At 33.9% G+C, this 12390-nt stretch overlaps 1 protein-coding gene across 2 annotated transcripts in view; it reads left to right on the top strand.

Moving 5' to 3' along the window:
• Positions 1-12390, top strand: part of RhoGEF3 (Rho guanine nucleotide exchange factor 3) — a 200522-nt gene that overhangs the window by 162600 nt on the left and 25532 nt on the right. For both annotated transcript variants that reach the window (XM_035364437.2, XM_035364439.2), the window contains 5 exons: positions 5449-5595; positions 6750-6833; positions 6967-7120; positions 7443-7567; positions 9904-10080. In XM_035364437.2, coding sequence (XP_035220328.1) covers positions 5449-5595; positions 6750-6833; positions 6967-7120; positions 7443-7567; positions 9904-10080 — 687 coding nt within the window. The remainder of the gene's footprint in view (positions 1-5448; positions 5596-6749; positions 6834-6966; positions 7121-7442; positions 7568-9903; positions 10081-12390) is intronic.

Genomic DNA, 12390 nt, shown 5'->3' with positions numbered 1-12390 from the left:
AATAGATCTGCCTCTCTTCTGATTATACCCTCCACGCACTTACATACCACTCATGCATTGTAATATGAAATTCAGAGTGTTAGAAATAAAAGTATAATTAATTAGAATAGGTAATAAAAGAGGAAAAAAATAGAATATTGTTTAGAACCGTGCTTCCCAAACTTTTAGCGTCGTGACACACATACCTACAGCTGCAAACTATTGCAATTCATTTGCATACAGTTGTTCTGTGGGGGGGGGGGGAGATGATAGAGAAAGGAAACTTTCAGGAGGAAATAATGAAATAATACAAATTACGTATATATAATTATTCAAAAATTAGTAAATATTTATGAATTAATTGGCAGTTACCAACGAATATTCATAATTACATAATGTCAAATATTTCAAAACTTTTAGCTATCTACACATCGGAAACCACTGAGTCTTGAATCATAGAGTCTTGTTCATTTTGGGAGCATAAAATGTAGACCCTACTGGAAGACGAAATAGCGAATTCTCTCAATGTCTCGGGGACAAAAAAAAAAAAAAAAAAAAAAAAAAAAATGACTGCCAGCCAACGTTTTTATTTTAATTTGTAGAGACATTAGGTTAATTGGAAAAGCCGGAGAGATGAAAAATGAGCAATCGCCTTCGCCGGGAATCGAACCACGGACCTCTAGAATACCGGCCCAGCGTGTAGGACTACTACACCACGAAGGCACGCTAGGAAGACGGGAGAAATGCCTTATATACTTCCCCTTTTAAAGGGAGACTGGGGTTTTTTAGGGGACCCAATCACCAAACCCTGGGTGAGGACAATCATCATCCAACACCCTTTTAGTTCCGGTGCCACTGTAGAGACATTAGATATTTTTTTGGAAGCAGGAAAGATGAAAAATGAGCAATCGCCTTCGCCGGGCTTCGAACCACGGACCTCTGGAATACCGGCATGTGCCTGGAATACCCGCATGTTCATGGTGCAGAACCACTACACCATGAAGGCATGCTAAGAAGCCGGGAGAAGTACCTTATACCGGTTAATCGTTTTTGAGTTATGTGAGATACATACATACGTGCAGACGTCACGAAAAAAATCCATTTTAAATCCATTAGTCCTTTTTGCTGTCAGTATGTACAGATGTCACGCAAAAAATCGCCCATATGGATTTAGGGACGGTCAAAATGGATATTTCCATTGAAATATGTTTCAAACATACAAGGAAGCAAAAATAAGAAAACCAAAGACGTAGCTTATAAATATGAAGAGCACAGTAAAGGACTTGCACCAAAAGTATATTTGATGGAAAATTCACAATTTAAATTCTGCTGTCCTTTTAGAACCCCGCTGTCGTCCATTGGCGTCAGGAGGGCTGAAAAAGAGAAACACTCTCATCCTCTATGGAAACCTCCCAAACACGGTGTCACCTGGACAAAGCGTCTCGGTCGTCCTCAAAAGGTTAAAGATTTACTTTTGGTCTAGTTTACAGATGTAACAGAGCTACCAATTCTTCTGCTAATAAAACCAGGGGACGCTATTTCTCCATCTCACGTTTTTAAGTGTCGAAAGGAAATGCTATCCTTTTTGGCCAAAGAAATAAAATAAACAATTTAAAAAACTAGGTCAATCAATGACATTGTAAAGTGACTTGTAAAATCGGTTTCTTTCCTCTCAAAATCATATATGTCAAATTAGAAAGTCTTTTTAAGTCTATTTGCTGTGCTTCACAAAATCCTCCCACTTCTTGGCCTTTCAGAATTAGTAGCACTGCTGATAGATATCTATGTAACTATTTGTCTACGAACATTATAGTTTGATGTAGCTGTTTTGAGCTTAATATGTATATAAGAGAATATATAATTTTATCATATTTTTTGTGCTAATTGGTTCATATTAAAGTAAACTATATGAGTATATTAATCACCTTATTAACATCCATATTTTTGTATCTTGAAAATAAATATCCTTAATTAGTTTATTATGTTTGAATTGTGACGATAGCCTAATCGGTAGTTTATTACAGTACAAAGTCTTTAATCCGGTCGTCCATAATCCGGAATGATCTATAATCCTGACCTCAAAGCTACAAACTTTCTGCGCATGAATATATGCGTTTACGCATGCGCATAATACGTTTACGCATGCGCATAATACGTTTACGCATGTGCATCATACGTTTACGCATGCGCATAATACGTTTACGTATGCGCGTTTAATGTATAACGGACGGTATATGCTAGGCTAAAATTATCTAATTATCTATTTCACTTAATGTTGCGGATTGCGTTGTTCCCTTACTCTTCTAATTGGATCCGGCTTATTATTTTTTGCAGACTGTTAGAGCAATTTTATAAAAAGTAAGCTTGAACTTTCGATTATGTCAAAAAGAGTTTCCGATTCTAGAGCTGCCAAAGGATCTACAAAGCGAAAGCATGTTTCGATGTCCATCAAAGAAAAGTGGAATTGCTGCAAAAAATGGATAAAGGCACGAAGAAAGTGACAGAGAGATTAGTGAAAACGAAAAAATTTCGATTGAAAAGTTAGTCTATATTCTCGGCACAACAATTACAGGACTTGAACAGCGGAACTTTGTAATTGAACAAGAAATTATGTCTGTTTATAGAATTAAAGAGAAAGTAAACATAAAAAGTGTCTATAAAACAAAGCAACTTGAACAATTTACATTGAAAGAAATGTTAAATAAAGTAAACAAATAAATATTAAGCTTTTTTTTGTAAATTATGATACCCTTTAGATCATAATTGCTAATTCAGAAGTCAAACAACAAAAATCAGCGTTATATATTCAAAATTTTCACAGGACTAGTTTCGATGGTTTTACCGAACCACCATCCTCAGCTGCAAAACCGTAAATGAACAGGATAGGAAATGAAGAAAGCCTGGAAAAGAATAAGCAAGTGGCGCCATCTGTTGATGCAACCAGAACTAAAACATAATTTCTTTAAAGGCCGAAGGCAAAGATGGATTGGAATTAGGATTGTTAACTAGAACAGAAAGATTTTTTGAATGTGAAATGCCTCTAGAATATCCATTTCTTCAATGGAAGATGTTTTTTGAATAATTTTGGCAGCAGAAAAATTGAAAGTGTGATTTTCGGACCAACAATGTTGAGCAACAGAAGTTTCCTTTTTTCTAACATACGCCTCATGTTCCTTGACGCGAAATTTTAAGGCTCTCTTAGTTTGGCCAATGTAAATTAAACCACACTGGCAAGGAATCCTATAAATACCCCAGGAATTCATATCTGGGATGGGGTCCTTGAGTATGGAACTCGGAATTTTATTGATGGGAGAATAAACGACCCGAAAGTTAAATTTCTGCAAAATATAAGCAACTTTATAGCTAATTGATGGAAAGAAGGGAATGACAACAGAATTTTTATAATCTCCTTAAACAAGAGTGTGCCTTTTAGTGTGTTGAGATGAGAATTTTTTAGCTGCTTGATTAATAATGTTGGGTGAAAAGCCCCTGTCATTAGCTATTGCTTTTAAATAATTTAGTTCTTGATGATACCTTGATTCTTGAACTATCCCTTGATGAAGAATGTCATCATACCAGATCTGCATGTCATCTTACCAGATTTAAATTGATGATCTGTAATCCTGAAAAACCCCTTATCCGGAATCGCCGAAGTCCTGACGAGTCCGGATTAAAGACTTTGTACTGTATACCTTTTTTGTGTAGCGTAGCTTTTAACGATTTAAATTATATAGAGCTTACGGTATTTATTAGTATTATTAAAAATAAATCATATGTGGTCATGAAGTTTAAATGTTTTACTTAATTTCAACTTTTATAGTTTCAATTAAGATAGAAATTCATAAGTATTGCTAAATGACAGTTCTATAAAATCATTTTGATCAAACAAATCTTTGAAGTTAGGTGTTTAAATTCTTTATTTAGAGAGACTACGCAAACGTCCACGATGCTAAGATTTCGTGTTGAAGAATGCGTTCTTCAGCACTTGAAAACACAGCTGGAAAAAAATGGCATCCTTGGCAAACTGATCCAAACTTAGATTTCAATCAGTAAAATAATAATAGAAATATTTTTAAATGGCAGAAGTGGAATAATAAGTACGGAAATTTGTCTTTTTGTGTACTGTATTAAACTTTAAGGTAAAGCATACTATTGCTAAAAAGGTGGCTATTTCCCGAGTGACAGGGAACAATGTATGACGTCATTATAAAAGAAAAACTAATTGATGTTGTCATTTATTTTAATAATAATTAAAGCATGAATGTTAAATAGTTTTATAATTTTATTTTGTTGTTAGCAATAATTAACTGGACAAGTTCTTGAGGTGTAGTGTAGCTCTAATCGCATTTTTCATAGTTTTATTATAAATTTTCTTATTTAATGTGGAATTTTAGGTACATGCTATAGTATCTGTATGTGAATTAATTGAATATTAAAGGAATTTTCTATTTTTTCGCGATTACTCTAATGTTTTCCAATAGTTTGAACTTTGCTATAGCGACAATTTTCTGTATTTCAGTGGAAAATTTCCATTTAGTCCCAAATTTGCAACTCACTGTTGATATCATATACTAAATATATATCAAATAAAACAAGGAGAAAAAAGGTTTTAGTAGGCCTTTGATTAAAATATTCACTTATATTATTTGTGAAAGGAAAGGTATGGTAAATATGTCAAAGTACTACTTATAAACTGTCCACTTTGGAAGAAACATCCTTTCTGAACTTTCTAAAGAAACTAGTTCATATTCACATTAAACATGGAGAAACCCTGCTCAGGCATTGAGTATTGAACGTAGGACTATGAATTTCTGATTATCTTATCCACTTAGGCCACTTTGGTGTAATCTGTATTAATTCAAATGCGTAAAAGCAAAGACAATTGTATTTCAGCAAAATTTGATCAAGATTGATAGTTTTGAGGCAAGAATGGTGATTAGTTAGGGCATTTATTCAACATTTGAGAGAAGGAGATTTTTGTATAATTTGAGCTCAAATGGTTTTAAACTAATGTAATGTAATGAATAATGTAATAATATATCCTATTTACCACTTCCTTTTGTATGATTTAAGGGCAGTTCACAGGCTGTGTGATTTTGTAAACAATTTCCAATTTCACAAATAGAGATCTTGGAGAGATCGACGAGATAATTCATTTCGCTCTTAGTTAGAAAAAATGTATTTAAAAATTAGTTATAACAGAGCTGCATGTCATTGAGCTTAAACTGTCAGGCTATTGGACAATGCATGAATTCAATTTTATGAGTTACATATTTATTTGCAAGTTGCTTCTTCCTTGTTATTAAATTTTTCACATATTTAAATAATCTGAAATTCATTATCCAAAACTACTTTGAAAAACTTCTGTTTTAGTTGACGCAGCTGAAGTTTAATGACTACTGAAGTGTAATTTATGGCATTTTGACACTTCTTTACAGCTTCCATTTAACAGTTCTTGTTCTCTCCTAGCCTCATTTAGCTGAAAGTGATGCAAATATTCTACGGAAAAGAGCGGCTTCCACTTCTGATTATTCACCCAAATCTAAAGCCATTCAGCGGCCAGTATCAGTCGCAGATTGCTTAACATTAGAAAATTCTTCCTGCATAAAAATTCCTGTAAGCAATATTTCTCATTCATATGAAAAAATTTATTTAACCCTAAAGTTCTGCATGCTTTCCCTATTATTATCGATAACTCAATATATCATTGGTGAATTTAAGCAGTATCTAGTTTGAAAATAAATTTGCTGCTTACAGCTGAAGATTAGTATAACAAGTTTAAATATATGTCAGCTGCTGCCACAAATTTTTGATTTGCAAAATTATACTGTAATAAGTTAGTCCTGTCATGAAAAATGACTTAACTGCAATTAACTCTTGGAAAAATGAGTTGTACTCTGATATGAACTTCTGCATATTCATATGCAATCCAAATAATAATTACATATCATTAAAAACATAACTGGGGACTTAGTAAAATGCGATAAATTAACATTAAAAAATGTATAAATCTATATTATGGTATTTGTTGTCTGCATTTATTTGATGTAGCATCAAAGTGTTGCAGAAAATGAGGCTTCATCTCATTATACTGTTTTAATGCGTTTCTGGATCTTGTTTATAAGAACACTCAGTTTCATATGGAAGATGCTTAAGAACATGCTTAATTGACTTTCATGCATAATTAACTTTCCTAAGCACTTTGAGTTTTTATCAGACATCATGTTTCGGCAATATGCTGGCCAATAGGTTCTTCTGTTTTGCAGCTGCTACCTGACGGAGTGGATAAGGGTACTGAGTAGCAATTCATCCTAGGTTCGATTTCCCACTGTAAAATAAGCTAGCTGCATGGAGTTCATCTCCATATGTAGTGGGAATATGAACCAGTTTCCCTTAAGAAAACCTTCAGAAAGTAACCTCTCTGAAGGAAATAGGCCCAGTCAATTGCATATATATACATCTAACATAATTATGAACTTGTTTCTCTCTTAAAGCTACATTTAGTCATGTGTTTCCTCATGTGAGTAACCCTCCAGTGCTTTGCCATAATTAATAAGCCAACATCTAGTTGAGCAGATAATCTTGAGTATTTATTGTTATAACTAACTTTCGTCTTGTGTAATGCTTGTTTCATTACTGTAGCTGTTAGTTTTAAACTAATACTGTATGTAAACAGTAGTGTAAAAAAAATCTCATTTTCATTATGTTCAGCTTTTTCTTAATTTTTAGCTTTATGTAAATTTAATATTCCATTTAAATACTTTTAATAGGATGGCAAACAAGACGTATCTAGGGCAGCTTCAGATATCGGAAATTCAGAAGATCAGCAGAAAAATGTAACAAGTCTTGATCAGGTAACTGCCAAAAGTGTATTTTATAGTATTATTTCTTTCATTGGTCTTTAATTAAAATTTCATGCTTATGATTTTTATGTACATATGAATGAATATCTCCTAATTTTATTTTCTGTACTTTTTTATATGAAAGATCTGGAGAGCAAATCCTGTAAAGTTATGCAGAGTCCACTCTCGTTTACTTATGTGTCGCCATAAGGGCAGATATCGTCTCAGGCGTTCAATCAGTCAGCCAGTAGAATTAGAAATGACTGGTTCTATACACAACCTTAGAGATTCCACACATGGTAACTGTTATATGCAATTTCAATATTAGTTGTTTTGTGTGTGTATATGTGAATTTTGAATTTTTAGAATGATTTAAAAATGAGTGTAATTTATGTTAGATATCTTTAAGAAATTAACATATTAAGCACAGTATTAGTCACTTGTGATTGACAGTGCACTTTTTGTTCAGATCACATCGGTACTTTTTCATAGTCTCACGACTTTTTATTTCTGTGTTGTATGGAACAAATTGTAATGTGCTGCAAAATAATTTTTAAAACACTTGTTTTATTCCTTTGCAAAATGTTGGCTTTTTAATAAGAATGACATGATTTTATTTAGGTTCTGCTGATCATGATAGTTTCCAAAAAGGCAGTTTGTCATCAGACGATGAAGCTTCATCTGAGAGTGATATATACCATAGTTACTGTTGCAGTCCTACACGTCGATCGAATACCTGTTGGGAGGTGTGTTATATTTATGATGTGTCTGCACTTTTACATAAATTTTTGTTCCTTCTAAAATTTTAAATTCTGTGCTTTTTCCCCTCCCCCCATTTGTAAGTTTACTCTGTACTACTGCAGTGCTTTATAACGCTTTTCTTAAGCATATAGATGATTTAAAAAGAAAATTAAATGGCCTATTCTTTAGATTCTAAACACTAAGTTATGATTAAGACACAATAACACGCTGAATAAATACTAATTCAGAAGTCAAACAACAAAAATCAGCGTTATACCTACAAAATTTTCACAGGACTAGTTTCGATGGTTTTACCGAACCATCATCTTCAAACTCTGTTTGAAACAAACTCTGTTTGAAACAAACACATTTTGTTTTCCAAAATAAATATTACAAGCAAACTGAGGGATTAGCCATGGGAAGTCCCCTCAGTCCCATCCTGGCTGATATCTACATGCATTATTATGAATCAAAATTGTTTGAAACTTTAAACTTCCCGGCATGGTTCCGCTACGTAGACGATACTTTTACCCTGTTTGAAGGTAATAAAGATGATTTAAATAAAGTTCTTTCAACAATGAATTCTATTGATCCTGCTATTCAGTTCACTTTTGAACTTGAGACTTGCAATTCTCTTCCGTTTCTCGACATTCTGGTCACACGTAACACATCCAACTTCAGTACTACAGTTTACCGTAAACCTTCATCGGTTTGCCTTCCACCACACTTTAAATCATGTCATCCGACTAAACAAAAGTTAGCTTCATTTTATTGCTATGTTTTCCGTGCTCTTCAAGTTTGCTCCTCCAAACTAGCCCTTGATGAAGAACTAAATTATTTAAAAGCAATAGCTATTGACAGGGGCTTTTCACCCAACATTATTAATCAAGCAGTTAAAAAATTCTCATCTGAACACACTAAAAGCCACACTCTTATTTTAGGAGATTATAAAAATTCTGTTGTCATTCCCTTCTTTCCATCAATTAGCTATAAAGTTGCACATATTTTGCAGAAATTTAACTTTCGGGTTGTTTATTCTCCCATCAATAAAATTCCAACTTCTATACTCAAGGACCCCATTCCGGATATGAATTCCTGGGGTATTTATAGGATTCCTTGCCAGTGTGGTTTAATTTACATTGGCCAAACTAAGAGAGCCTTAAAATTTCGCGTCAAAGAACATGAGGCATATGTTAGAAAAAAGGAAACACAGAGGTCTTCTGTTGCTCAACATTGTTGGTCCGAAAATCACACTTTCAATTTTTCTGCTGCCAAAATTATTCAAAAAACATCTTCCATTGGAGAACTGGATTTTCTAGAGGCATTTCACATTCATAAAAATCTTTCTGTTCTAGTTAACGATCCTAATTCCAATCCAAATTTGCCTTCGGCTTTTAGAGAAATTATGTTTTAGTTCTGGTTTCGCCAACAGATGGCGCCACTTGCTTATTCTTGTCCAGGCTTTCTTATCTTATCTAATCATTATTTCCTATCTTGTTCATTTGCGGTTTTGCAGCTGAAGATGATGGTTCGGTGAAACCATCGAAACTAGTCCTGTGAAAATTTTGTAGGTATAACGCTGATTTTTGTTGTTTGACTTCTGAATCACTAAGTTATGTTTTATAAACATTAGTACAAAAAATAAATTTAGCTGCATATTTTAATAATAAGTGCTATTGTGCCCAAGATGAAATAATTAATTCTTGAAATGAGTAGCTTTTGTTTTGTAGCTGCTACCTAAATTTGTTTTTCTTGAGTCTTCATTTGTAATCTATGATAGACCTGAAAGAATGATCAGAACCAGTAAATTCTTGGTATCTAAGCGTATAAGATTTTTAACTCTTTGAAAGCATAATGAATATTTAACCAGTTAAAATTTTTGCTTTATGAAGTAATTTTTTTAATGAAACCTTCTCTAGCCACAAGATATTTTAAAAACATTACGTAAAAACTAAGACTGAAGTGTATAAACAGGATTAAGATATAAAACCATAATACCCTTATTGTAGAACCCTATAACTTTGTAGCTTATGTTTGCTTAACTTATGTTTATGCAGCATATGTTGCCTTTATTTTCACAATAAATTTACTTAATGGTTTGTATTTATAGATTTCTAAGAATGCTTTTTAGATCATTTCATTTGCTTTGTTCTCACTGTACCCTAAATAAAAACATATTTAAAAGAATTACATATTACACAACCAGGTTAAAGCAGCCATGTCACTCAGAAGGTAAAACTTGAATTTTTATTGATATATTTGGTACTAATCACTCTTTTATAATCATAACAGTGGTGCAAAATTTTATTTTAACTGCATGTTGTTGCTTTGTTGGTTTCAGTTGTCAGGGGAAGGTACTATGTATGCAGAGGCTCTTTGGGATCATGAAACTCTAGATTCTGAAGAACTGCCATTTCAAGCCGGTGATATCATTGAAGTTACTGATACTAGTGATCATGATTGGTGGTGGGGCACCAAAGATGGAAATGGAGGATGGTTTCCATCTGCCTTTGTTAGGGTAAATCTCTCATGTTTTAAATGTATACCTTTATAATAAATTGAATTTTCTGGTTATTACATAGTCTTTCAGTTATATAGTTTTTTATTCAAGGACTTTCATTTGCATGACGATTCATATTAAAATACTAAAGTGCTTAAAATTATCTGAAATATTAATATACTTTTAAATCTCTTAAGGACAAATTTGTGGCAAATTATTTCAGGGACATCAAATTTGTTCTAAACTTTCCATATTATACATCATCATACATATAGAAAGTCCATATTTGGCATCAGATGCCTTTATTACAATAGTTATTTGATGGAACATGAAAAAGAAGAAATGCCTGAGAAATATAACATTATACACTGGTTATCATAAATTAAGGAAAAATCGTAAAAATCACGATTACTGAAAAAGTTACATGTACAATTTTATGAAATTTACTCACAATATACAACACATAGTAAGGTATCAAATAACATAAAACGAAATTACCAGACAATTATGGTAGTATAAAAATTAGCACATATATAAAATGAACAAATCGAAGATGTCAGTTTGTTTATAGTAAAAGTACCTTCAGTATGGAATATAATCGCCTCTAGAAGCAATACGGCACATTCAGCGATGTGTGATGCTTTCAATAATGCAGTCTATCAGTTCCATAGGAAGCGAGAGCCATCATTCTTGCAAAGCAGTTGCAAGCACGGCAAGGGTCTAAGGGGGTGGATTGAGAGTAGCTAGACGTCTCCCTGAAGCATCTCAAACGTGCTCAATAGGATTCAAGTCTGGGGATCGAGCTGGCCATTATTGCTTTCTAGACTAAACCTGGACCCATCCATAAAGAGAATAGCCCTCCATTGCTCAGGCGTCCAGTGGACATGTTGTCGTGCCCACTGCAAACGGTCCTCCTATGGTGTGACTTGAGCAGCATGCAAATGGTTGTTCGCCTCGCATACAGACCACCTTCATGAAGCCTTCTATGCACAGTTGATGCTGACATCAACCTCCCGGTGGCTGCAGCAAGGAAGGATCTAAAAGAGTCAGAGTAGCTGTTCTATTCCTGAGTGCACGTAATGTCAAATATCGGTCATCGGCGCTCGTCGTAGCAGTTGGCCGTTCTTGGCTGAACCTCCTAGGTGCCGAATCTGTGCTTTGAAATTGCCTCCAAAGTCTATAAACCACAAAAGGACTTGCATTTAGCCATCTGGCCACTTCTGTTTGACTTTGTCCTGCCTCTAGTCTCCCAATGGCTCTCTATCGTAGTTCTGCAGGCAAATGATGCCTGGAGGTCGTTGTTACGTATTGGCTATCTGATTTCTGATGTCACTATCACAGTGAAATATGTGCTCTTGCTCTCAAACATGGACTTTTATGCTCCTCGCAGATGATGTATTCGGAGTGCAGCGCCACTAATTAGCATATTGGAGTTTTAATCAGCTACTCTTACTTGGCAACATATTCAAATTTTACACGGTTTGGCTTATTTTTGAGGGAGTTATCGCTATTTTTGTGATTTTTCCTTAATTTATGATAACCAGTATAGTATTAATGTTAGAAAAATGAGGAAAGTGAAGAACAAGAAACTATCTTTTTAGACCATTTGAAACTGCAACAGTAGCGTAGCTTGGATGGGGTAAGGGGGGACATCTGTCCCCAGGTACAGCATCCAGAGGGTGCCAAATTGATGCTACAAATTTTAGAATGAAGTGTTTTCCATTCTTGGAACACAGAAAGGAGCACAAAATCTGTAGTTGTCCCCGGGTGCTGAGAACCTTAGCTACACTTCTGAACTTCAACATCATGAAACAATGTACTTTGTTGCCCATTAAAGAAGCAGATGTTTTAAACTGCAAATTATCTCACATTGAAATTATATATGTAAAACTGGCTGAACCAGTCTGTAAAATCAAACTGGGAAAGAAATTGAAGTAGTTAGAGTGTTTAAGTTCAGGAATCAGCTTTAATGCTGAATGTATAGTCCAGTGTGGGTGTAAAGACATCTAATCAGGAGAAACATTTAATTCACAAACCTTTATTTGAAGATCGTCGCAAATGAGAATCATTTACATCTCCTCAGACAAATATATCACATTTCTCAGAACTTTCATAAAAGTATATTATTCAATGAAAAAGTCACTAATATTTTTCTAGTACAGTCAAAAGTTGTTAATCCGGACTCATCGGGACTTCGGCGATTCCGGATTATAGATCATCAGTTTAAATCTGGTAAGATGGCATGCAGAAATTACAGAATTAAAAATATGAAACTAATTTATGAAATAAAGAACAATTATGATCTAAAGGGTATCAAAATTTTTGCAA

Source organism: Stegodyphus dumicola, chromosome X2 (assembly GCF_044657685.1).
Source record: "Stegodyphus dumicola isolate Sdum_Otavi_A_Nest chromosome X2, ASM4465768v1".
In the NCBI taxonomy this organism is placed as follows: Eukaryota; Metazoa; Arthropoda; class Arachnida; order Araneae; family Eresidae; genus Stegodyphus; species Stegodyphus dumicola.
The sequence above is the reverse complement of the archived record's forward strand: the minus strand, read 5'-3'. Positions and strand labels throughout refer to the sequence as shown.